A 26,724-nucleotide genomic window follows, 5' to 3' on the forward strand; every position below is an offset into this window, starting at 1 on the left:
ATATCAGTTTGCACCGGCCGAGACGAGCGTTTTTACCGTTCAATCCTTGTATCACCGATATTTTAGATATCGTAAAGTTTTTTTCCGATACACACAATAAAAACCGATAATATCGGTCGATACAACCGATATTAACTACTTGCTTGTGCAGTTGTAGCTAGGAATTCTAAAGCTAAATCTGAAGTTGGTGGCTCTTGTGGGCATAACTGCCATTCTCCACTTGAAGCTGAAACTAAAGCTATCCTGTTGGCCTTCGAGTTAGCTGAGAGAAAGAAGCGAAAATATATTATTATGGAGAGTGATGCTGAGATAGTGACCAAAATCCTCAATGATGAGAAGAAAATTTATCTGTGGAGAATCATGCCCTTAATCTTGCAAATCAGAAGCAAAGTCAAAGGCGTCAACAGAGTCTTATTCAAGTTTAAGAAGAAAAGTGCTAATAAGATTGCACATCCTCTAGCTAGCTTTTGCGGCTAAAAACTACATCTTTGAATGGTGGTTACTCCCATTCTTCGTTCGTGTATTGCATTTTTTTGCGAAAAAGAAGTAGTTTTCCTTTGTTTTTGTTTGTTTTTTTTCCTTTGCCTTGTAGAAAAAAAATATATTTATACTAACAATAATCAATTAAATGGTAGTTTTAAAAATATCCCATTATTTGATGATATAGGCCACTTTTTAATGGGACAAAGTATAAAAATACATGGAAATTTAATAAATACCCCTCCTTTTTAGGGGTCTTCACAGATATCCCTAAGGGGTATATTTTAAGTTTTTAGGATCTACAGTTTTTGGCATATCTATAATAATATTAAGTCAGTTCAGCCTCAATAGGAAGTTGGGTTGACGTTTTCACGCGTCAAGAACATACTAGTTCATTTTCATTATCCTAAAAAATACTAGTTCATTTTCATTATCTACTTAAAATACCTGGCGAGATTGGGGTATACCCATTTTATTCCCATCCAAGGTAGTGTGTTAAGGGGTGTCTAAAAGATGCTTAAAGACCAAATTGTCCCAACTATTTTCAACCAAATTTAAACCATGCCGGCTGAAACCTGAAACCTACCAAAAAAAAAGTTTCAAAATCTCTTTAAGATTGGGTATGATTTTAAAATCTCTACATGATGAAATAAAAAAAAATCAAAAAAATAAATAATAAACCAAAATAAACAAATAAATAAATGCGGGTTTTGAGACTGGGTATGATTTTGTACCCAATCTCAAACTGAGTAAGTAACATACTCAGTTTGAGATTCGGTACAAAATCATACCCAATCTCAAAACCCTTATGATTCAACATTTTTGCTAAACGTCGGCAGAGTATTTTTTGTCTACCTTGCCGACTAATGCTGGTCGGCAGCTTCTTAGGTTGAATATCGTGCCGATTTTTCATCTTTGAAATTAGCATTTTACAAGGTCGGCACGGTATTCATCCTTGTACCTTGCCGACTATATTTTAGTCGACAGGTTATGAAATTAATACCTTGCCGACTAATCATGCATTTGTAACACCTTTCTCTGTATGTCAAACAATCCTATAGTCGGCATGGTATTTTTTGTCGACCTTGCCGACTATAAGGTAGCCGGAAAGGTAAAAAATCAATAAGATGCCGACTAGTGAAACATTTACAACAGTCTCCTGTGTGTCAAAAATAATAAAGTCGGCATCTTCTTCATTCACCGACCTTGCCGACCGGATATAGTCGGCATGTTATTCATCTGTAGACCTTGCCGACCAGATATAGTCGGCATGTTCTTCATTCGTCGACCCTGCCGACTTTTCATAGTTTCAAAACTGGAAGTGTTGATTTCTTCTTTAATTTTGAGTATGATTTCATATATTAGCTTTGCAATCCCCTTTTTAGAAGTGTTTGGGTAGTATGTATTCGTTTCCGTTGCAAAAAAAGTTATAAAAAAAAAAAAATTCATCAAAAATCTTCCTACATGAGTTCAATCAAAAACAAAATTTCATAAGTTTTAATCTACTTCATTAATTCATCTAAATTCAATTAACTAACCTAATCAGAATTTTTAGTGTTAATTAAATAAGGATATATTAGCCATTTAGAAAATACAAAGTTAAGGGGTAGCCTGTTTTACTTCAAAATAACCTGGCTTTTGTCTCATTAGGTATACCCCAATTAATTTGCCCTAATCAAGTCAGGTTAAAATATACACAAAAAAAAAAAAGGAAAAAAAAGGGTATTTAGATAAATACAGCTCATCTATTAATGATCCATGGTTGAATATGGGAAATTATGTAACTACATGATGTCATAATTATTTTTCAAATTTCTTAAAAAGTAAAATTTGAAAAATAAATAAAAAGGGATACTACAATAATTCAAATTTAAATGATTCATTGGGAAAAGATAACGACGGAGTGACCGATTACCGGCTATGCACGGGGTTCAAGTAAAATTCAAAAGCAGAAGCCCTAGCCTTTATAAGCGGGAAATCAACTATCAAAAGCCCTAACTTTTTCATTTTGTTCCTCTGAAAGGTAAAGTTCTAGAATACAGAGAGACGACGAGAAAAACCTAAATCCCTCTTTCGCTCATCTGACCATAAAGAGAGTGAAAGAGAACTAGCGAAAGAGTGAGTGACAGATTTCATCAATGGCGGAGAAGCATAAACCTCCTCTTAGCCTCAATGACCGACTCAATCAGAGCCTCAGGAAGCCTCTTCATCGTCAACAACCACATCCATCATCATATGAAGAAGAAGCCCCTTCTAATCCACCAGGTAACCTTCTCTCTCATTTTGATCTTTTCCGTTTGTGACCCAGTTTTTTTTTTTCTTTCGTTTTTGTTGATTTTTTTTCTGATTTTTTGTGCCTTTTTTAATTCTTTAGAAATGACAGCAGAAGAAGAAGACTCGAAACCGCAGAAGGTGAAAGTACAAGGTAGACGCCGCTTATGTAAATTCTCATCTAAAGAAGGCGATGATGATGATGATAGCAGTAATCCAGTAGCAGGATTTGATGATGGGGAAGGACCTAGTTTTGGTGGAATCATGGATGCTTTCGATTCACCTCCACCTAGAATTAGAGATATTGTTGATGAGTTGAGTTCTAAACTTGATTTTTTATCTATGGAGAAGCCCACAAGGAAAGTTGTTGCCACTGGTGGTGGTGGTGGTGATGGTGGTAACGTGGATGAAGATATCTCTTATACAAGTATTGCTTCTCAACTTCAAACTTCATCTCTTCGTTTTACCAATAATACCCTAACCCAAAAAGTACAAGACCAGACTGCAAATGGAAATGTTGACCCTGAGTTTGGAAGTGCTGGTTCTTCATTTTCTAATTCGCCTGATGTGCCTCCCAATAGCTTATTGGAAAAGGTTCATTCTCTATCTAGGATTAGTTTTGTAAAGAATGAAGATATTCAACAGAAGAAAGATAGTCTCAAAATGGATGAAACTGCTGGTTTTAAAGTTTCGGGTGGAGAAGATGATAGTGATGATGACTGTATTGTTATAAGCAATAAAGCATCAAACAAGTTGCGAGAAATAGTACCACAGACAAGAGCTACTGGTTTTGTTAAGGAAGAGCGTGAGACTAATTTTATCTCTGATGACGATGAGGATGAATATCATGATGTTTTAGATAAAAGCGTTCCGTCTGATTCGTCTGCAGAAACTTATGTGCACGGAGATCCTTTTATTTTGAGTTGGAAGACATCAAATTTCACCCTTCCTGGTGAAATTGCGAAGAAGTTGTATCCACATCAACTAGTTGGTTTGAAATGGTTGTGGTCTCTTCATTGTCGGGGGACTGGTGGGATTTTAGGAGATGACATGGGCTTGGGGAAAACTATGCAGGTAAAACTCTATGCCCCAGTTTGCTCTATCTAATAACTTGATAAAACTGTCGTGATAATCTATTTTGGGCGCCATATGATTGTCTATGAACAATATGTTAAACATGCAATGATGGCTAAGTACTGTTGTTTGGAAGTAGGTTACAATACAACTTGGATGTTTCAGATCATGCGTCACACATTACCATTTATCATTAAGTGCATAGATTTTTTTTTGAAAAGTGGATGAAATCTGCATGTGTGCTTGATAGGTTATTTCGTTGATAATCTTATTATTATAAGTGAATGTTAGAATACTTTCAATTCATGCCCTAAAGAATTATTCTTTAACATTTCAGAAAGGAAAATGTAACTCTTTCTGTTTGATATCGGCTATGTTTGACCATTTCCGAAGTTCACTTATTCGTTAGTTTGTTTGTTCCCTTTTTCCTGCCTTTTAAAATCTACTGCCGCTTTCTTTCAGATATGCAGTTATTTAGCAGGACTCTTCAACTCACGCTTGATTAAAAGGGTTTTGGTTGTAGCCCCTAAAACACTTATTCCTCATTGGATCAAAGAGCTGTCGGTTGTGGGTCTTTCTAGGAAGACAAAAGAGTAAGTCTGAAGCTCTTTGCCACTATCTATTTGTCTTCTTTATTATCATTGCACTCCCGCACTGCTTGTAACTCCACATATCATTTTGTAAAATTTTTAACTGCTTGCCTGTCCTTGCATCCAGTTATTATTCAACTTCGTTGAAGCTCCGCGATTACGAGCTTCAGTATGTACTGCAGGTATCACATTGGTTTATCTATCTATCTCTCTCCTTTTTTTTTTTTTTTGAAGTTTGAACTCACTGGCAATTAAGACAAAAACATGGACTAAAACCAAGAATCTGCTATCTGCCTGAGAAAGCTGAGTAAAACTATAGCGGTGACTGGTGAGTGATGAATTCTATAGGTCAGATTATTCCTGTTATGTCAATTTTTCTGTCTTGATATGGATATGTGTGAGATGTCCCCGGCGAGTCAAAGAGGACTTGCTTTGATAACACGATTTCAAAGACAGACTATCTTGTCAAGTTGAATTTTGTCTGAGAAGAGAAAATATAGATTGGTAGAGAGGGTTGCTTATGGGTCATGTTTATTGTGAGCTTTTATAGTGGTTAAGATGTTCAACGGGACAATCTTGCCTTTCTATACGACATCTCTCAAACATGGATTATCTTGCCTTTCTGTACTACATCTTTTAAAAGGAAACTCAAGAAGGGACTTCATTGAAACAAAAGAATTCTGCTAATTGAGTTTGGATATTTTTTATTTTTATTGACTCAGTATTTGAATTTGGAAATTGGGAACTTAGTTTACAGACATGTGAACTACGATCATCTTGTTGTAGGAATCCTACTTAGCTTCTGGTTCTATACAGTTTAACATAAAGATGCATGTGTACCTAGCACCTACCACTTACATGCTTGCCAAGTCAAAGTCTACAAATGAGCCATTCTAAACTGTTTATTTCTTCCTGCTGATATAACTTGAGTCCCAAAGAAAGATGATAAGCAAGCTAACTGCAGTTTGACAACACGCATAGGTGCTGTTGTGCACCTATTAATTGTACGATCTTATTCATGTTTGGGGATATTTTAACTAGCGAACTTCACAATTTTTTTGGTGGTTATATGTTATAAGAATAGATTCTTTTAAGTGGTAACTCAGTACTGTATAGACATGATGTCTCCATGGAACCCCACTGGAATAAGTTCAGGCTTGTGGACATGAAACAACTTCATGTTATTTCTCGTGGCTAACTTGTACAATGAAATCCGTTCCTAATATCCTACTTTATATAGATATCCCCTGTTGAACTTCATTCTAAAATCATGATAATATCTTATGCTCTACAGAATTCAGGTATTCTTCTCACGACATACGATATTGTAAGAAACAACTCAAAATCCTTAAGAGGTGGCGGGAGCTATAACGATGAAGAAAGTGAAGAGAGCATCATCTGGGATTATGTAATACTTGATGAGGTACATTCATTATTTGCTGGTAGTTGCTTGGTAGTTTAGTATGATCACATGTTACGTCATTTTCAAATTTACTGTACCGTGCTTCTAATTTATTTAATGTTGATTTCTACATTATAAAAACGTCTAAGCTTGACTGTACAAATTACAGCATTAGGATAGATGTTTTGTTGGTTCTCGAACAATAGGGTTACAGTATTACGGATTTAAAATTTGTGTTTTCTCGGTCAGTTTGGTTTCCAACATTAGGATGGATGCCATCCTAAAGTGAGATCATTAAAGGCCTCCTTCCGGTGAGATGTCCTTCTCCTATGTGCAACATCTAACCTTGTGTAAGTTCAATAAGAATCTATGTCTGAATAAATGCTCATATATAACTAGAACTTTGCACTCACCAGCTCTCTGTGTGCGGCACACAGAAGCGGTTTAATATATTAATGACTAGGAGGCTGCGTAAACCAATTGAAGTTCAGTGTGTACAGAGGCCAGCAGGACAATTGGTAAAACTGATCTGACTGCTGAGGTTTTCAATATTCCTCATCAGTTAGATAATCCGCCTCATAATATAATTTCAAGTTTCCCCAAAATTGGTTATAAATCAACGATCCACATGTCTGAAACAACTGTTCATCTGTATCTGTGTATAATGGGGTTAGAAACCTTGAAATTTGCTGATTCCTGGATATATTTGGCGAGGAGAACATTTTTATGAAAGCAGCCCTGGATTAATTACAGCATATACATGATTGCCTAAAACAGTATAAAAACTGTGGACTGAGAAACCTGTCTTTGACCCCTTTGACAGCTATTATTGTAGTCCAAATCATTCCAATAGTGAATGGTTCACATGCAGTAGCTGGGTTCCAGTGGTGCATGTGAAACACTTTTCTGAAACCCCTATCCAGTAATTAACTCTTTTCATTTTCTAATGTTACCTGTTATTTATTTGGTTGGATAAGGGCTGTTTGACGCTTCTCCTATGTTTTTGACTCATTTTTGAGTGAGCATAACTTGTGAAAGCTATTGCTGAATCCTCCTACCTGACAGGGTTAAGACAGATAATGTGAATCATTTATATTTCATTTTTAACTTATAATGCTTATTTGAGGGTTCATCCAAGTGGGGAACACTTTGTCTGGTGCAAAACTATGCTTGAATTTAGTTGTTTTGTCGTTTATACCTCATAGCAATAGTTCTTGTGAAAAACCAGTACCAAGAAAACCTACTGCTGGTCTGCTAACATGTATATCTTTCTATGTTGCTTTGTTTGTTCTTGTATCTATATAGTCCATTAAGTATGTTTGATAATTATTTTATTTTGTTTGCAGAGTGGTTCTTTCTTCGCATGACAATTTTTTCAGTTATTTAACTCATTTTCTTTGATAATGTTATTACCTTAGGGGCATATCATCAAGAACCCCTGTACACAAAGAGCTAAAAGTTTACTTGAGATACCTTGTCCTCATCGCATTGTTATTAGTGGCACACCAATACAAAACAATCTGAAGGTAAAGCCTTTCTTTACTAACTGTAGAGCTATAATCCCTCATTGAATTCATATCATATTTAAATTATTTTTCCCCCTAAAACCACTGTTAGCATTCTTCGCTAGATAGCTGTGATTAACAATGTGGTTCCGTGTCATTATCAATCAGGAGTTATGGGCCTTGTTTAGCGTCTGCTCCCCTCAACTTTTGGGTGACAAGAAAGAGTAATATATCTTCTCAAGTTCCTGATTTAATGCATTGAGATCTTCTGTTGGTATTGACATTTTATGTTTGCCAGGTTCAAGGAACGGTATGAGGCTAAAATTCTCCGTGGAAATGAGAAAAATGCAACAGATAGAGAAAAGCGTATTGGTTCTACAGTTGCGAAGGTACTGACGTTGACTTTCTTGTTGTGTTCTTTTTCCTAGTATAGCACGAGAAAAGATGTCACCCACATTTTTCTTTATGTAGAGTATCAAATACAAAATACCGTCCTCTGCATCCTTATCTGCGTTACATTTAATTGAAGGGCCAAGTGGTTGTCATGTACTTACCATTGACCTATTTCCTCTGTTATCTTGGGAAACTAACAAGTCCTAAATGCTTTCACTTAGATCATATATTCTGGAATAAGGTAGCATGTGCCTATATACTAAGGTAGTGGGTGCACTGATAACTTTACTGCAAAGCAAGATGCAAAAGTAGAAGAGCAGTGTATCAATTTAAATTTAGAACCATATGAAACATAACATATGCCAGATGTTTTTCAGGAGTTAAGAGAACGGATTGAACCATATTTCTTGCGTCGCATGAAAAGTGAAGTGTCCTTCGAAAATGGAACATCACAAAATGCCAAACTTTCAGAGAAGAATGAGATCATTGTTTGGTTAAAGTTAACCCACTGTCAGGTGATCCTGTTTTGAATTAATTCATCGTTCTCTTTCAATTTTCACCCTTTTATATTTCTTAAATGTAATATCTATTGCTGTTTGTTTGATTCAGCGGCAACTGTACGAAGCTTTTTTGAGTAGTGAGGTAGTTCTGTCATCATTTGATGGGTCCCCATTGGCTGCAATAACGGTAGTGATTCTGTGCATTTATATTACCTTTTCAAGATTATTGTTCTCAAGGCATTACCTTATGTGGATGCATTATCTTTTGCTTTAACTTCCAGCTGTAATCCTTTTGTAAATGGCACCAAGATCGATGTATATTTTTCTGAAGGAACAAGTTAGCAGTAATCACAATCATTATGCCCACTGAAGCAGTGCTTTTCCTAGGTTCTAGGTCTCCTTTTTTATTTTGCAACTAATAGGTTATGCTCCCATGTTTTTATTTGCTGGTCTCCTGTCTCCACCACTCGTCAGTAGTTCTGAACTACTTAACCTGCTTTACATTTCTTCAGTTATCCACTTCATAACTATGATCATTATACTTGCTACTTCTAATTAAAAATAAAGCTGACTTTCAACTGGTGATGCAAAATGTATTTACCGAATAACATATTTCTGGTGCCGCAATTTCAGAAGTTTTAGCTGTTACTTGGTATGAGTTCTGGATTCTAGTTGGAACAGTTTTTTGTTCTTAACGTCTAACCTTAGTTATGATCACATTTTCTGAACCAGTTATTGAAAAAAATATGCGACCATCCTTTACTTTTGACAAAAAGAGCTGCAGAAGATGTACTGGAAGGGATTGACCCTACAACTAATCAGGAGGAAATGGGCTTGGCTGAACGAATTATCTCGCAGTTAAAACATGGGTCCGATATTGAAGATGCTGAAAAGATAAATGACATGATCTCCTGCAAGATATCTTTTATTGTAACTTTACTGGTTAGAGATTGCCTTATCGAACTAATTCTCGAGAATATCTTTATAGTCACTTAAATCTGATATCCGTCTTGCTACTTCGTAGGAGAACTTGATTCCGAAGGGTCATAATGTTCTGATCTTTTCCCAAACTCGCAAGATGTTAAACCTTGTTCAGGTAATTCTATCATCTCTCTCTGTGGATTTTCCTGTTCTTATGTTCACAAATAAAATTTATAGCTTCTAATGGCAAAATAAAATATGCATAATTATTTGAAACTTGGGAGCAAATGATGCTAATATTACCTATACAGTCATTATGAAGATACGAAGTCCAGGGTCAGTCATCTGTAGTAGTGAACTAGGCTAAGAACCAGAATACTCTTGAAAGCACAAGTGCAAAATTAAAATATCAACTTCCTTTTGTTTGGAACTTTTTAAAATGACATAAAGCCCTTATGAGACAGACACTCTTTATCAAGTTGCGAGACAAGCAAAAGAAGCATGTCGCTGCTTGAGATTAGAGGAAAGAATTTACACTAAGGATAGATAGTAAACACCTGAAAAGCTGTCTGCGAAGTCTGCTAATATCTTGACGCTAGGCATCAGTGGGACCTATGAAGGAAGCTGGTTGGTTTAAAGTTTGAAGTCTTCACACCCTCTTATATGTTCTTTATTAAAAGCAGCCTAGTGTTATTATTTATCCTATTTTACTATTCTTTTTTTCTAGTCACTTTAGTTTTTTTATTCTTTTATAAATTTAATACTCATCTCATTTTTAATTTGATATCTAGAGTCTAGAGTGATTCTCTCGCTCCTGCTTGAACTTATAATTAATGCTTAGTCACATGAATTGATTACTGAATGACATTTGTTTTGCTTAGGACGCCATACTCGCTATAGGTTACAATTTCTTGCGAATTGACGGTACTACAAAAGCTGTTGACAGACAGAAGATAGTGAACGTGAGTATTTATTCTGCCTACATGCTACAACATTTTGTGACTTCTAAATTTTTCTCTTATCGTTCTCCTTTGTTCTGTCTCTAGGATTTTCAAGAAGGTCGTGGAGCTCCAATATTTCTTTTAACGTCTCAAGTTGGTGGTCTTGGTCTCACCCTTACAAAAGCAGACCGTGTTATTGTGGTTGATCCCGCGTGGAACCCAAGGTGAAATCTTAGCAGAGTTTTGTTATTTATGGGTATTTAAATAGGTTCTTCTAATTAAATTGGTCGTTTGTGATGTTAGTAATTAAGCCTATAACAGTGAAATAAGGAAAGCTTCCTCACAACACATCCATTCATCCAGATTAGCAATGAGGAAACCTCATGTATATAAATATCATCACGCTTCACGATCCTTGATAAAGAAGAATATAAAAGCAAATGCAGCATCCTTACAGCCAAACAACCTGTGTAGAATAGCAAGTTGAACATATAGTCAAAGCTAAACTGTTGCAAAATTCTTATTGTAAACATGATCTTTAACCAGTACCACCCACAAGTAATTTGAGGCATGAAACACTAATTCATTATTTTCTATTTGTACTCATTGCCATTAATGTAAAGATCTGCTTCACAAGCTTTCTCTCAACTACACCACTAATCTACTGGCATAGAGATGCGTATTTATGGTTGTGTCATGAATTCTTGGAAACCTGACGCAAGTCTTTGGTATGCTGTTGGTTATTTTGCAGCACGGACAACCAAAGTGTCGACCGTGCATACCGAATTGGCCAGAAGAAAGATGTCATTGTCTACCGCCTTATGACGTGTGGCACCATAGAAGAGAAAATATACAAAATGCAGGTCATTAACTTCTTAGCCGATACTTAATTGTGCCTCAAATGTGTACTTGTTGTTTGGTTGTTGTCCAACACGTACGTTGTAGGGAGAATACACGCAGGTCATTGCTAAGTAATTTGAAGCGGGATGAACTATCAGTTGTCAGTAATTATAATATTGCTTATTATTAGTATTTGCTCGTGTTGTTTAGGTATTCAAGGGAGCTTTAATGAAATCTGCGACAGAGCACAAAGAACAAACGCGATACTTCAGTCGGCATGTAAGTATAGACTTCCCATTTCTCTACTTCCTTTTGCATTGAAGTTTTCTTTTAAGACATACGCAATAGGTTAACATATCTGCTAAAAACATGTAGGATCTACAAGACCTTTTCAGTCTCCCGAAGCAGGGATTTGATGTTTCACTTACTCAACAACAGTTGCTTGAAGAGCATGATTCCCAGCATCAAATGTAATTACTCTGGCTTTTACACTATTTATTCAGATCATTTCTTAATATTCGACAGCATAGGCCACATGCTTGAAATTTAGATGTAGTTGCAGTCCTTACCTGCTTTAAACATAATAAAGTATTGAACAAGATATCAGGGCACCAGGGTATTTACATATGCAAAGTATGCTGGGTTGAGGGATCACTTCTCCACCCACTGAGGTTTAGAGTCAGCCATGTCCCACTATGTTTATAATAACTGTTTCTCACACTTTCTTCTATGATAACATGCCTATAAGAAACTCTTTTTGAATTTATTGACAGTTTCAAACTTTAAGTAACACTGGGATCACTATGAATCTGGCATCGTCTGGAATGAATAATTGGCAGAGTGCGAATCTAAACTAAAATTTCAACATTAGAACTGAAATTTCATTGCCGTTGCTACCTTGTTCTGCACTGCAGAAATCAGCATTGGCAGAGGTTGCCTCAGTCATTGCCTGCTTACTTGACTTTATGAGACTGGCTCTTGGCTTGCTACCATAGAGTGCGAATCTGTTTTTATGGGTAATTGGTGACACATATCTGGGCTGTAAATTTGTGAGGCAGTTGTCACAAACATACCGTTCTTATAATATTATGTAGTATCTATCAGCCTTTCTCGACTCAATGAGTAATGCAATTCTTTGTTCCTTTCAGTTAGGTGTGTGCTTTACATGATCACACTACTCTTTAAATATAGATAATTTAGTGCTTCAGTCGAATGCAATTCTTTGTTCCTTTCAGTTAGCTGTGTGCTTTACATGATCACACTACTCTTTAAAAATAGATAATTTAGTGCTTCAGTCGATGGGAGTTGGGACATGGTCCTTCGTTATGCAGTTAAGCTCATTTTTTATTCAATATAGAGAATATGCTAATTTTCTTATCCTTATAGGAGCGACTCTTTGAAAGACCATATAAAGTTTCTCGAGTCTCAAGGAATAGCTGGAGTTAGCCACCACAGTTTACTTTTCTCCAAGACAGCACCTGTACCAGAAGATGTTGAGGTGCCCAGGTAGGAAATTCTTTTTCTCTTATACCTGTATTGTGATTATGTATTTTCTTCTTATTATGTCTGTATTGTGAATATGTATTATAGATTTTACCATCTACGCATGTAGCTAGCAAAGTTTTGATGGCTCGGTGTGTGTTCTACATTTGTGCCCATGTGTTCGCTTCCTCTCCCTTATGAGATTTTTATATGTATCCCGTACTTCTAATGTTGCGACTTTTGATTTTTAATATAATGGAAATGTATAGAGCAAGACTGTTCTTATTAAATGAGTTGCTGCCCCTCTGAAGTTTGCCAAAAGAAAGAGAGTCAGGGTTTACTTGCCTTGAGCCTTTCAATTGGTCAAGTATTGCTTGAGTCGGATGTGGTTCATGTGGCTAGTGTTTCAATTACGACCTGATATGATCCCCTGCTGATACTATTATGACTCAACCTGGATAAATCTGATATTAGAAGCAATGGCAACTTCGTCATTAAATTTTGAAATTCATTCTCTAATATGAAATCTAATCTTTGTTTCCACCTGTTCGAGAGTACAGGAGTAATGAAACTTATTTTGTGGGGACAACCTCTTCAATTTCTTCATTGGAGCACAACATTGATAAGTAAGATCCTTGCTTTTACAAATGTATTCTGATACGTAATCCCTGTATATTTTGAAGAAAACAGTATTACTGAAATGAAAGAATTGATTCCTCTATATTTACAGGCCAGAGTTTGCGTTCAATCCGAAAGACGTTAAAGTGACGCGGAAAAATTCACCTGCAGCTGTTAAAAGTCCTACGGAGTCAGAAATTAAGGACAGAATCAATCGTCTAAATCAAACATTGTCGAATAAGGTATGATACCTTCACTGCTAATTGTTGAAAACTGGCATCAGTTAAGATTTTAGAGATTCATCAACTTACATTATTAAGTTTTTTTTGGAAAACTTGCTCTTTGACAAACCTTGACCTTGTTGATTTTTAACTTTTAGTTAATGAAAAACTACTAGCTCAACGTTAATGTATTTGGGGGAAGTGTGCTCCTAAGTCACCAGTTCATCTTATTGTCATCATTTAATATAGATCGATGAAGAAGTGGTCTGACTGTCAGTTTACTAAAATATGTGTGGTTCTTTAAAAAATGCTCAGTTTTAATGGCAGTTTGAGATAACTTGCCAACTTCCTATATGCGCTGTAAAAACCAGTGTTATCACACTGACATGTTTTGTTTTTTGCTTGACTGAAAATGTTTTTCCAGGGTATAATCTCAAAGCTGCCAGATAAGGGACAGAAAATAGAGCGACAGATCGTTGATCTGAATTTGGAGTTGGATAAGATTAAGATGGCAAAAGAAAGCAACAAAAAAGAAGTCATCGACTTGGATGATCTCTCTGATGGTTTTCAAAGAGTATCTGTATAGAGGTTATTGGTATAAGGTATAGACTATAGAACACATGAAAACCAAAACTTTTTAGAACCAGGGCATTCAGAAGAGCTTGTTTCTGTAGCCTGGATATGTTTATTTTGGACACATTGAATGTCACTTGAGCAGTCCGCAAAATCTAATTTATCTATTAGATATTACAATGCTCTTTTAAGTGAAGTTTGTTACTAGTAAAAAGTCGAACGGTTTATTAGTAAAGACGGCAACTGACAATATTCATAGTGCCGGCAACGGTTTATTATGTTTGACATTTGTGTCGTTTGCCGTTTTCTGACCGTGATTTTGGTACAATTTCCGATGATAACAAACGATTGTCACCATGAATATCATGTGATTATGTCCATGTAATGTGTTGAATTTTTTGGCCACCTAAACTGCAAAGAAAACCCATAAAATGAGTGAAACTTCATCTCAACCGTTTCTACCCATATGATAGACCTCCTTAGGCTGGCTCTAATGGGATCCAAGATCTAAGATTTTCCTGTAGAAGTGTCGTTTATGGATGAATAGTAGCCTTGCTTTCCAGAGAGTACTGCGTGTTGCCTGGATCCAAGATGGAAGTAATCCGGGGACGCGATTTGAAACTGTGTGTGGAAAAATCACCAAACGCGGTTCCTAACCGCATATAAAAGAATATTCTTTGGAAATATTCTTCCGCACGCGGTTGCAAACAGCGTGCCACGCTGATTCAAACTGCTTATTTCCAGTACGCGGTTACAACTTGCGCGCTGGGTATATATTTGTTTGACCTTTTTTTTCTACACCCAGTTTACACTTGCAGGTTATATGACAAGTTATGTGTGTATAAACATACACCATTATAAATAATTTGATATTAACCTAAGGGCTACATGTATTGAATGAATAAAGGCCTCTAAACGATTATTGAATCTTATTCTTAGATAAATTTCGGCGAATGCTAGGCAATACATAGTAGGTGCGTCAAGCATTTAAACCGTTATGTGGCAATAACGGACGAGTTTTGTCTCGTGAGGGTTTACATAGAGGTATGCCCACAAAACCACTACTATCATGTCGTTGATGCGATTTTTTTTAATCTTCCGCTCCATCTTGAGGATGATTTGGTGGTGGTTGTATCGTGTTAAATTCCGGGATGTTAGCCTTCATGATTAGGTAGCATTGATAAAACATGAATTCTTTTCCTGTATCTCGAGCGTATTTCCCATTTGCATATCGCTCCTACACCAAAAATAAAAAATCATAAGTTGGTAAGTGTTTTTGTTGAAAAATATAACCAAGTGGTCTGAGTAAAAAGATAAACTGCTTACAAGCCTCTCAACTGTCCATAATGGAGATCGGTTATGGGCAATATAAATTTCTTTCTGGTAACGAACGAAAACCCTCACCCCCTTTTTTATTACTCCAAGCCTACCCTTTATAGCAAAAGCTGTTCTTTGATGAATATTTGTGAACTGTTGTGTGTAATTTTCGAATACGAGGCTCCAAACTGTATTAGCCGAAACCCTGTGATGGTCAACCTCGGGAAGGGTAACAACACTTACCCACGCATTTGTGATTGCAACATCCTCTTCGACGGTATACCTAGCCATTCTTCGGGTTGTGTAGTTGCCGGATAAAATGGACGAGAAGAAATAATACTTCGGGAGAAGATGTAACCAGATGGTTTATAATATCTTATGTTTTGCACTATTATTTGGCATGGCGAAGAAGTTATTTTATAGAGGACCTTCTGTAACATTCCTTTCATGTAGCGATGATGTGTAAGGCTTATCTTGTATTGCAAGTGGAGTGACAAACCCGATAAAAACCACCCAGATGTCAGACACTTCAAATCTTTTCCTTTATTTTATCCTACACAGTTAACCTTGTCTGAAAAAGTAATTCAGGATAAAATAATTGGAAGATTTTAAATGATGACTGTGTTGTTTATCCCCAAACATATTTTTTGGATACAATGTCTAGTAAGAATTAAATCGCTTTGAAACATAATATGATTTACTTCATTAATTTGAAATTAGTACACGTACGGCGAAACGATGTAAAAGTTCTACGATAATAAATGGACAACGTACGACGAATGGGTCATCCCACTTTAGCTTCATTGATGTGTAGCATATCAAGATCTATTATGGTGCGCGCCTATACAACCTACTCGGATTGTACTCGTCGAAGGCGTCCTTCATAAGGAGGTAGCATTCGTAAAATCTGAAGGGGGGCTGTTTTTTTCAAGGAAATATGCTTTGGTCATTGTTTCCTGCATGAAGTTAACTAATAATCAAACGATATAGAGTATTTGTTAAAAAATCATTATTTTTTAACTATAATTACTTACAATATCCATATCTGCTGTAATGAGTGCTGGCGGAACGTATATAATTAGTCTCCCTTGGAGGCTCACATACAATTTTACGTCTCTTTGTACACCACCAACCCTGATTCTAATGGCTTGCTTCGATCTACGATTTGGATTCGAAAATCTTTATTCAAACTTGCTATGGACCTGATGCCAAATGTTTCGGGCGGGTCTATCAACCCCTTCCACAGACGGAGTTGTCAATACATCAATCCATGCAACGACAATTACAACATCCTCCTCAACGGTGAATTCGACATCCATTTGGAAATTTTATTGTAAAATAAAATAAGAAGGTAGTAAATAAGATTTTCAAGAATGTGTATTCCATTTTAGTTCACGACAGTCTATTTATAAGAAAAAAAAGATGTGTTGTACTACTAGCCATTCATCACGGGCGTCCAATCTCATTCAACGCTAGTGTCATCGACCTATCTTTCGCAATAAGTAGTCTTTGTCCATATGAAATTAAATTATTATTTATAATAGGTGGACCACACTTTATCACTAGCATGATTACAAGTGACCACTAGGTCGAATACATGCTAGAGGACCAACAAAAACCAGAAATACATAAATATTATAAAAAGATTCCCTTAAACCTTTAGGTGACCCTACCAGACGAGTTTGGTCTTGTGAGGGTTTACAGAGAGGTTTACCCACAAAGTTTGTGTTGCTGTCTTAAGCTTCGGCTCCATCTTCAGGATTGCCTTTAAACGGAGGATGAAAGAACTCAGGATCATACTCCCTACCAAATTGCGTCTTAAGAATTTCGAAAACCGCTCCATGTCTCCATATTTTTCCTTCCTCTTCATATGCAGCTTGCCCTAGATGATACTGTGTGAAATTCATATATGGTGTTACTTTACTAATAATGTCTAAAAGAACGTAAATAATAATTTAAAAAAAACTTACAGCCGTGGCAACGTTATAACCCCCAGCAGCCATACCCCGGCAACGAACTCTTACATGACCGACGTATCTCTTAACATTTTGTTTCAAGATTGTAAATCGGCACTGTATTGACTTGGTGCTTCTTTCAATGTTGTTGCCAAATGATGCTCTAAATTCCTCTAGTATTCGGTTCCAAAAAACCCTCCCCTCCATCTCTCTGCCGATCAAAGGCTCACTAGCAACAACATAAAAAGCACGAATTAGCGCAACATCCTCTTCGGTTGAAAATGCAGCCATATTGTGGTATGTAAAAGAAGAAGAAAATGGGTATGCTAGAATAAAATGGGTATGTAAAACTAAGAGTAGTTTTGGATGTTTCAGTTAGGCTTAATTTCGAGACTACTTATAGAAGGTCTATTATGTGTTTGATGACAATCCTTTTTATCAATCATAGGTGACAAAGAAACCCTTGCTTCATCCAAAAGACAATGACTGGCCAAAAACACCCAAAACGTTTCTCAAAGGATGGTCACTATTTTCCAGACAAACACATGTGGGTTCAATACTCAAATAAGGTGGTTGATTGAATCACGTGGGTAGGGGTATCAAATAAAGAAAAGGGAAATCTCCAAAAGTATGAAGATTCATAACAAGATATGTGGGTACAACTCAAATAACTATCTTTGGCCAAAAAAGAAAAAAAAAGAAAAAATAATTGTTAATAATGCATGGAAAAATACAAGGAAAATATGTCCTTTTCACATGACATCAACATTGATTAACCAACAATATTACTTTCTCACTGTTACCACACACATTCATAAATTAAAAACAAAACCCGAAAACAAAAAAAAGGCGAAAAACTTAAACATTATAAATCCATGTCATTGTCGTCTGACCCGCGATTACACTTAGCCCGAGTAACAACCCTTTCAACCACTAGGCGACCCTACTGGACGAGTTTAGCCTCGTGAGGGTTTGCAGAGAGGTTTACCCACAAAACCTGTGGATGGATGTGCTGATGTTTTTATATCTCGCCTCCGACATGAGGAGGAGGAATATTAGCTGGTTGTACATAGAGCTCTGGATCATACACCAATGGAAAGTGTAATTTCATCACGTCAAAGACCGCATCATGTCTCCATCTTTGGCACTTTGGTCCATCTTCTTCATAATCCCTTCTACCTTCCTCGTACTGGATTTAAATTTATAACAGGTGTTAATACCAGGTTTTCACTAACAGGAAAAAATTAATAATGATTTTTAATTTAACTGACAGCGCGTTCATTGTCCCATCCGTTCGGTAAGTTCATAAAATAACGCCTAAAAAAACATACATATCTTCTTACTTCTCTAACCAACATCCTAACCCTCTGTTGCAATGAATGGTTGGCCTTACCGTATCACCTTTCCATGTGGTGCTGTATTCTACTCGCACCCGGTCCCAAAAGACAACGCTTTCTTGGTCGTTGCCAACTATTGGATCTAATCTAACTGAACACCATGCACCGATAAGAGCAACATCCTCGTTTGAGTAAATCTAGACATTATTTAGGAAACTGTTACCGAACCGCTAAGACAAATATTATACTTTAGGAGGAGACAAAAAAGAAGGTTTGTTGGTGCGTTTTATTTTAAATGAATGACACTCTATTTATAGAGTTCCCAATAATTGGCCTTGGGGGAAAAGTAGGGTCACGTAGGGGACGTCTAGGAGGTCACATAGGGGACGCCTATATTCAGTTATTTTCAATCCATGGTAGTCCATAAACGTTGTATGAGATAAAAATAAATATATCTAGCACATACCAAAATAACCAACAGGTACGGCTGGACACCCCCCCAATTTATTATAATTATTTTTGTATTCTCAAATCCATTGACACAAATAAAAAACATGAAAGGAAGGTATATGATAAAATCTAAACGGATATCATTGTCGTGTGACCCGCGATTACACTTAGCCCGTGTAACAAGTCTTTGAACCCTTAGGTGACCCTACTAGACGAGTTTAGTCTCGTGAGGGCTTACATAGAGGTATACCCACAAAACCAGATTGTATGATATCGTCACCCTGCACGACGGGCTAACAATTGGGGGTCCATATAGGAAAAGTGATGCCTCATGATGAGGTAGCAATTGTGATACATAAATCTCTTTCCCTTCCTTTGGAGGTGCAACTGTCGCACATTTGTATCCTGCATTACACAAACATATATTTAGGATTATCGTTTGAAGGAAACCAATTAATTCAAATGCATGTATGCATTAACATAGGGAAACCTACAATCATTTGTTCGGACCACCCTTTGGGAACATTGCGATATATTGGTATCTGGATTGTAACAAAAAAATTCACCTCATTCTTTATGGTGAAGATACGGGACTTTAAATATTTCCAAGTACGAAGGTTGTGATTGCCAATTATATCGGTAAACTCCTGCGCAACAGACATCCAAAACTCCTCAGATTTCTCATCTGTTAATACGTCTGGATCATTAGAAACGTTGCAGTAATCCCTGGTTAGAGCTTCATCTTCCTGTGGCGTGTACTTGGTTGTCATTTCTTGGTAGATACAAGTAGGCTTAACCTACAAAATATAATAATGAATGTCTAAATGTTATATCCCAAAGAAAAATTCTAAGCTGTATTGGCAATTTTTAATACTGGTTCCAGAGGTTTTTTTATAAGATAAATTCAACACATCCAACACAAATGTGTTGAGTGGTATTCTAGTGCCGAATACAAATCCCAAACTATAAAATGACTCTTCACTAGTCGTACGGTTTTCGATAAATAGTAAGGGTCGCTAGATGAATAGTAAGAGTACATAGTTAACAGTAAATGACTTTTGGAAAAATATTGGGTTATTTGAATAAGGGTGGTTTGTTCATAGTCGCTAGTGTTTTTGATTTGTTGTGTAATTTCCAAATGTAGGTGATTTTTATTTAGGGTATAAGGTGATTACATCAAATAACTTATTACTCCTACCAATATCTTTTGTAATAAATTTAATCATGTAACCCCATGTGTTTGGTTTTACCACACAACTAGCCTTTTTGTCATAAATTTGATGTTCTGGGAAGACGCGATTTTGTATCAGTGCAATGTTGGGGTTTTCGATAAATAGTAAGGGTCGCTAGATAAATAGTAAGGGGTCCCTAGTCAACAATTACTGACTTTTGAAAAAATATTTGGTGATTTGAATAAGGGTGGTTGGTTCAAATATCTCGTCTTGCAAGAGATTGGTCTTTCCTTGACATCCAAGAGGTGTTTCAAACAGTAAAGGGCGTTTATGAACATGATAAGTTATTTGTCATTATGAAGGGTTGTCGGTGAAAAGTAAGTAGGGTGTGTAAAGAGTATTTATCTTACAAGTGAATTGGATGGGTTGTAACACTTTTCACGCCGATTAGTATTTTAAATCCTATAAATATCGAGGTTTATCTATCTCCAAACAATAAACACCTATTTTCATACACCTTGCAAAACTTGTCACGGATTTCAACACCTCTCAAAACTCTTTGTACAAACACAACAATGGGATCATTTGATTCTATTGAAGATTTGCAAATCACCAAAACATGGTACAAAGAATCTCGAGTAGCAGATCTCTCTTATGTTATGCCAGAGCCCGAAACCTTTTGGGAAAAGATATATAACCAATATAGACGAGAATATGGGAATCCAAAGAGAAGAACTCTACAACAAATTCATGATAGGTACCAGATAATCCAAAAGGCCATTTGTGATTTTATTGAGATTCAACAACGCCTCCTCAAGGCCACCCGTATTACCATGTCCTCTGAACAATTTGTAAGTATTTGATAATTTAATTTGTCCAATGCTAAATTTCCTTTTCTTAAATAAAAACAATAAGTGTATGTCATTGTGTTATTGTAGCACGACCTTGTTAAAGCGGGTTATTTGGAGGAGAAAGGTGAAGCATTCACATACGATGACTGCTATAATTTCATGGTATCCAAAATCCCAGATTATGAATCGCCAGTCCATTCAACTTGAGACGTCCGGTGAAGACTGAAACTATAATTTATGTCAGTGTAGATTTTGTGGGTAAATCTGTTATCAACCCTCACGAGTTTGGTTTTTGATTATGTTTTTAATTATGTATTTAGTTATGTTTTTCTAATTATGTTTTTCTAATGTACTACGATGTTTAAAATAAAAGTTGTGATTAAAAAAGTAGTCGGTTACATCGTTGTAATAAGTAAGAAAACATATTACATCATAATCATTACCCCTGCTCCCAATTTGGAAGTAACATAATTAACCACACATAATATTATAAAGATTCGATTTTATATGCGAGTACCAAAAAAATAATTGGCCACGAAATGTTTGATAGGCTGGCCTAGTTATGCTTCATACATGGCCATCGCCCGAGCACGATTACCATTTGCAAGCACCCGGTACTTCCTAAAACGACCACAAATCCTTTTCAGCATGCTAACGCGATGTTGGATACGTTGGGCAGAATACCAAATGCTAGCATTCCCAATTTGAATTAAAAAATCTTCCCTAACTCAAACCCAAAACACCATACTCGTTTCTGGATATTCTGTATTATGGTCCATATCTGCAACCTTACAATAACTAATGACCAGAGCGTTATCTTCATCCATTGAAAAACGTGGCATCGTGAGTGATTATTGTGGAGGAAATAAAATAAGAAACTTCAAACCTTTGAATTGTGGGTTGTTTTTCAGAAATTTATACTTAAATTTACGGAAGGGTTTAATTGTAATTTTCAATCGAAAGGAATAAATTATTAATATTCAGATTTTGCCACAGTGAGATGTCATCAATTTTCGGGCATTATTTTGAGTAATCATGTCATCTTCTGTAGCGTGATTCTTTCGTGTAAAGAGAGATAGGGTTGTTAGGTAATAGTAAATGAGCTTTGAAAGACGTGGAGGATATTTGTGTCCAGTGAATGGCCAAAAAAACATAATGGTGTTATTACAGAACAATAAGGGTAACAGTAAATGACCCTAACTTTTAAGAGAGGATAATATCGCTATTTAAAAATGCCCCCTACCAGGCCAAAAACGTCAAAAAACTTTTTATCAAAGGCCATCCCTGTTCATTAGCGGACCTGTCGGTGGTAATCCCCACTATAAAAATGTCAGTAAGGTTACAAGAAAATATCCACATATTAGATGAGATTTCTTAAAAATCTTAACCCGAGTCAGAAAAAATTATTCAAAAATGAGTTCTAGTCGTAAAGGAAAACAAATAGTTTGTGTTGAAGCCAGAGAAATATGTCCATTGTGTTTCAGTGACAACCATAGCTTACTTCAGTGCCCGTGGATGTACTCAAAGTGTATGTAGAAGAATTGTACTGGCATTAAGATGGTAATGGAGTCGCCTGGCGATAAGATACACTATTTGAGGTGTATGTACGAAAACTATTGTGAAGAACCCAAACTCTTGGCAGATGCAGTGAGGGCCAAGGAAGATGAAATGATTGATGAACTTTGCAAAAACTTGAAGAAAAAGGGAAAAATTAAGATCGAAAACCAAAATATAGATTCTTGCTCGACCCCTGACTGCAGGTTCTTTATGAAACTCCATCGCTCAAAAGATGATAACACCTGGGAAACATTTCTGGAAATGTCCAGCATGTAAGTCGGTGGAATGGACCGAATAGGTTTTGTTATGGTAGGGATCATCCCGGGTGAGGTTGGTGAAGTAATTTGTGGTTTTATGTTATATCGCCTGTTTATGTTTGGTGAGGAGTGGTTTATCTCTGCTTCCATTTCGGTAATTGATTTGGTGCTTTGCTTGCATCTTCTAAGTATGTTTTCGATAGTTGATGATGATGGAGTTGACATCTTCAAATGAAAAATTAGCAGTGGAGAAAGATAACTCTTAATAAGGTACCGTATGATACTGAATAAGTTATCCTCTTTATATACACACAAGGGGAAAACGAATATTTTTTAAATTGATAACTAAAGTAGCTTTAATGCTATAAATTTTATTTGGAATACTCCTCATATTTTTTAACCAACAATAAGTCCCCAAGTTTGTCATATTGACAACCAATATTCAAAGAAAGAGACGGTTGAAAACAAAAGAGTGGAAGGGCAAATACTTTATTTGGGATAAAGACAATTTTGTTTTAAATTGAATAACTATTGTATTTTTGGAATACTCCAAAGCTATAAAAGTTGATCGAGACGTTGGTACCGGGAAAACGCGGAGAGCCAATACTTTTTTTTGGGAAAACGACAACAATTAAAGTTGGTTGTTTAACAGAAACAGTAAAGCATGTCTGCATTATTGGTTACAATACTGTGTTGGATATCTTGCAAACACTATTAAAGGAATTAGAGTGAACGCAAGTTGGGAAGAAGTGTTTGTCCCTTACCTCAGAAAATAATCACTAAGACCCCTACCACATGGTGTATCACAAGCAAATTATAAATAAACATATATGTCCAAATACGTCTAGCCAACACCACACTAAAGATGGCTAACAAAATTACAAATATAATAAAGTTTTTTCTTTAACGTCCACAAATTATTCTTGTCATTTGGTTTGTACAGCAGAACGATAAAGTTCCGTAAATCTCGTCTTACTTCACGGCTTTAAAACAATAATAATGTTTTGAAAATAGGATAAAGGGGATTCCCACTAATAATAAAAGTAACGGGGAACATGTCGGAAGCGTAGGGGACGGAAAATGATGTACTTTGGGAAGCTTTAAATAATGTCTCAGATGTCATTGTCTAACACAAGTGGATGGTTGCATACCTCACTTTTATTTGCTTATAAAACAAAAAACTGGTCGACAATGAGATTCACAATTGCTTGAGAGAACCAATAGCCAAACAAAATAGTTTTTTTCTTTCTAAAATTATTAATCCTCCAACAAATGGCCGACGCCGACCCATGGGAAGGTTTTGATGAAGACGAGTTTGCAGCGGTGTTAGATAGTTACTCGCAGGTCCCCCAACAAAATTCAATGGAGTTTTCAACAAACACACCAGTTATGCCTTACATATCAAATCCATATGATAACCGCAATAAATCGGTTGTCGTTGACCTCACCCCATGTCCAGTAGTCAAACAATCAAAGCGTTTAATCCCTAACTCACGCGGTGCCTCTAGTAGCCGAAAAATCATTCCGGGACCGGCCGGAGAGCTTCAAAAGTTATAAGATCTCAAACATCGAAGGATAGTAACGGGAGAGGAAGATGTATCTACACAAGTCCTCCAACGATTAGTTAGTGAAGAAAGTGAAGGTGTTAACGATCTTCATTTCCAGACTAAACCTTGGTTCTTTGCACAACAATATTACGCAGAGGGGAGAACCTCTTTGGGATCTATTAAACCAATAAACCAACAAATCGAAAGGTTGGTTGTACTGGTCGAGGAGCAAAGGAAATATCTCGATGACTATTCTTTGAAAGTGAAGGTGATTTGTCCACTTTTAGTAAATGATAATAAATTTCATGATCAATTATTGAAACCCATTATTCATTATTGGGATTTTCTAAAATATTGCAGGATCCCAGTGGTAAAATGTCAGCAAATGTCCATCGCAAAGTGGTTGAACATCCCGACTATGGAAAGCATATCAGGGTGGGAGCGGTATTAGTTTTGAATAAAGTGGTGATATTTTCTCCAACAAAGAAAAACTTTTGGATAAACATAACGCTCCCCGATATAGAAAAAGGTATGTTCAAAAACACATAATCAGTTGTGATTCCATAAACCTTTATGAAATAAAATTATTAAGCGCATTTATGTTCTACAGGTCATCCCTTCGGATTCTACTATAGTTGTGACGGGCCGTCGACAAGTCTGAGTTAACGTTGTTACAGACCAAATCTGTTTTGATTTCAAAAACTGTTGTTACAGACGTTGTAATTGTACTGTGCTGTTTAAGTATCTGAATAAAATGAACTTATTTATGCATCATTGTTACTCAGTTGTACTGCAAATTGATATTAATGCGACATTACTCAACTAAACATTACTTCCTCTGAACTAAAACATACAACCACGCTAAACTTAATAAAAAAACTTCAAATCACTCTCGAACCACGGTTACTTAATTAATACTCTCTGGATCGTATTCCGTCTGATGCGCCTTGAGAATATGGAAAACGGCATGATGTCTCCATCTTTTTCCACCGGTTTCCCTGTCTTCGTACTTTAGTTTACCTTCGTGGTACTGCAGACAATTTCATAAATAAAGTAACGAAAAAAAATTAAAAAAATGAATATAATATCACAACTTATTATTAAAAAATACTCACTGCATCTTCATGGTTCCATACGGCCGGCATGTTTATGAAGTATGGTTTAATGCAGCCAACATATCTCAAAAATTCTTGTTTTAAGTTGGAAACTCTACGCTGTAACGACGTAACAAATCTATCTGTCTCCCTGCCCCAACCCGCCCTGGTTCGGTATTCAGTTTTAACAAGCAACTAGAATTCATTACTGTTATAAATCGTTCCTCTGGGTTCCTTGCTGAGCAAACAATAAGCACCAATAAGAGCCGCATCCTCTTCTCGCGTAAATTTACCTATTTTTTTTAACATCAACGTATGAAGAGAAATGAGAAAGTAAGATTAGAAACACAGGAAAATAATATTTGAAGTTTGGCGGATGGGTGTTTCAGATTTGTTGTGTATGGCTTTCGATTTCAAAAGCTGGGTTTATATACATTATCAAAATCAAACCCAACCGTTGTAGGCACACTTCAGAAATTTAAAAGTTACCAATGATACACACCATCCGATTCTGCTAACCGTTGGTCATCTAACGGTTCCAATATACACGCTGTTTCAAACACCGTGCCGCGCTGTTAGAAACTGCATGCCGCGCTGTTTCTAACCGAGTGCGTATTCACATCCTTTGGATCGCCAATGGGACAATTGATCCGATGGTTGCTATCAACAGATCGTTAAAGAATCGTAACGTTCGAATTTTACTCACCCTATAAATACAATTTGGTTTCAGCCAAACCAGCCACACCGAACACATTTGTAGTTCCCATTTAGTACTTCTACATTTCTATCTCTCGATCCAACACTCCTTCTCCAGTATCAAACATGGCAAAATTTTCTAGAAATGAAGATGTAGCAATAATAGGAGCTTGGTGTGCGATAACAAGTGACCCGGTTACAGGTAGGGAACAAGAGTCTAGAGATTTTTGGTCTCGTATTATAGCTGAATTCAACACAGGATGGGGTTGCGAGAACAACAAAAGTCTGAAGTCCCTCCAAATAAGGGTAGGCACTTTGAAAAAAGAGGTCAAAAGGTATGTTGGTCATGTTAGAAAACTTTTCAGGACTAACCCAAGTGGAAGCAACCCGGAAAAGCTGGTGAGTTAGATAACATTAATTATGCGATATATAATAATTTAGCGCGACTTAGCACTACTAACCTTTTGTGAAATTTATTGCAGTACCGGGATGGAGAGGTACTGTACGAGGAAGATCCGATTGATCCCAAACGTTGGAGACATAATTTTTTTTTTGAAATTTTGAAGCTGCAATCCCAGGGAATATGATCCTTCGATCTTAGTTCCTCAAACTTCAACCCAAGCCTCCCAACAAAGCCAACCTATGAGAGAAATGGAGAATAATGATAAATCGTTTGACGA

At 36.4% G+C, this 26,724-nt stretch overlaps 3 protein-coding genes across 4 annotated transcripts; 2 read left to right on the plus strand and 1 right to left on the minus strand.

Annotated features, from left to right (window-relative positions):
- The first annotated feature begins 2,364 nt into the window (after positions 1-2,364).
- Positions 2,365-14,067, plus strand: LOC113356443 (protein CHROMATIN REMODELING 24-like). 2 transcript variants are annotated; one of them, XM_026599581.1, is made up of 21 exons: positions 2,365-2,745; positions 2,867-3,825; positions 4,288-4,418; positions 4,543-4,597; positions 5,710-5,838; positions 7,236-7,343; positions 7,491-7,546; positions 7,621-7,711; positions 8,093-8,230; positions 8,325-8,402; positions 8,948-9,157; positions 9,240-9,311; positions 10,018-10,098; positions 10,183-10,301; positions 10,829-10,940; positions 11,128-11,196; positions 11,293-11,387; positions 12,304-12,423; positions 12,960-13,025; positions 13,130-13,259; positions 13,663-14,067. In XM_026599581.1, exons 1-21 carry the CDS (start codon positions 2,619-2,621, stop codon positions 13,822-13,824), a joined length of 3,108 nt encoding a protein of 1,035 aa, XP_026455366.1. In that variant the 5' UTR covers positions 2,365-2,618; the 3' UTR covers positions 13,825-14,067. The 2 variants fall into 2 exon arrangements, with proteins under 2 accessions (XP_026455366.1, XP_026455365.1); XM_026599580.1 differs by having other exon boundaries at positions 2,366-2,745; positions 2,855-3,825.
- A 2,573-nt stretch (positions 14,068-16,640) lies between these two features.
- On the minus strand, positions 16,641-17,432 carry LOC113361344. The gene is made up of 2 exons (XM_026604607.1): positions 17,099-17,432; positions 16,641-17,020 (listed from the first exon to the last, which is right to left on the minus strand). The coding sequence occupies exons 1-2, from the start codon at positions 17,372-17,374 to the stop codon at positions 16,865-16,867; spliced, it is 432 nt and encodes a 143-aa protein (XP_026460392.1). The 5' UTR covers positions 17,375-17,432; the 3' UTR covers positions 16,641-16,864.
- A 3,067-nt stretch (positions 17,433-20,499) lies between these two features.
- LOC113361345 lies at positions 20,500-21,401 on the plus strand. The gene is made up of 2 exons (XM_026604608.1): positions 20,500-20,893; positions 20,981-21,401. The coding sequence occupies exons 1-2, from the start codon at positions 20,618-20,620 to the stop codon at positions 21,098-21,100; spliced, it is 396 nt and encodes a 131-aa protein (XP_026460393.1). The 5' UTR covers positions 20,500-20,617; the 3' UTR covers positions 21,101-21,401.
- The last annotated feature ends 5,323 nt before the right edge of the window (positions 21,402-26,724 follow it).

Source organism: Papaver somniferum, chromosome 3, assembly GCF_003573695.1.
Source record: "Papaver somniferum cultivar HN1 chromosome 3, ASM357369v1, whole genome shotgun sequence".
Lineage (NCBI taxonomy): Eukaryota > Viridiplantae > Streptophyta > Magnoliopsida > Ranunculales > Papaveraceae > Papaver > Papaver somniferum.

Excerpts from the sequence above, each read along its gene's own strand:
- LOC113361345 (XM_026604608.1), top strand. The coding sequence starts at position 20,618 with ATGGGATCATTTGATTCTATTGAAGATTTGCAAATCACCAAAACATGG. Across the intron at positions 20,894-20,980 it reads CCATGTCCTCTGAACAATTT|CACGACCTTGTTAAAGCGGG; the intron begins GTAAGTATTTGA and ends GTGTTATTGTAG.
- LOC113361344 (XM_026604607.1), bottom strand. The coding sequence starts at position 17,374 with ATGGCTGCATTTTCAACCGAAGAGGATGTTGCGCTAATTCGTGCTTTT. Across the intron at positions 17,021-17,098 it reads GTTATAACGTTGCCACGGCT|TATCATCTAGGGCAAGCTGC; the intron begins GTAAGTTTTTTT and ends AATTTCACACAG.
- LOC113356443 (XM_026599580.1), top strand. The coding sequence starts at position 2,619 with ATGGCGGAGAAGCATAAACCTCCTCTTAGCCTCAATGACCGACTCAAT. Across the intron at positions 7,547-7,620 it reads CTTTTGGGTGACAAGAAAGA|GTTCAAGGAACGGTATGAGG; the intron begins GTAATATATCTT and ends TATGTTTGCCAG. Across the intron at positions 8,231-8,324 it reads TAAAGTTAACCCACTGTCAG|CGGCAACTGTACGAAGCTTT; the intron begins GTGATCCTGTTT and ends TGTTTGATTCAG.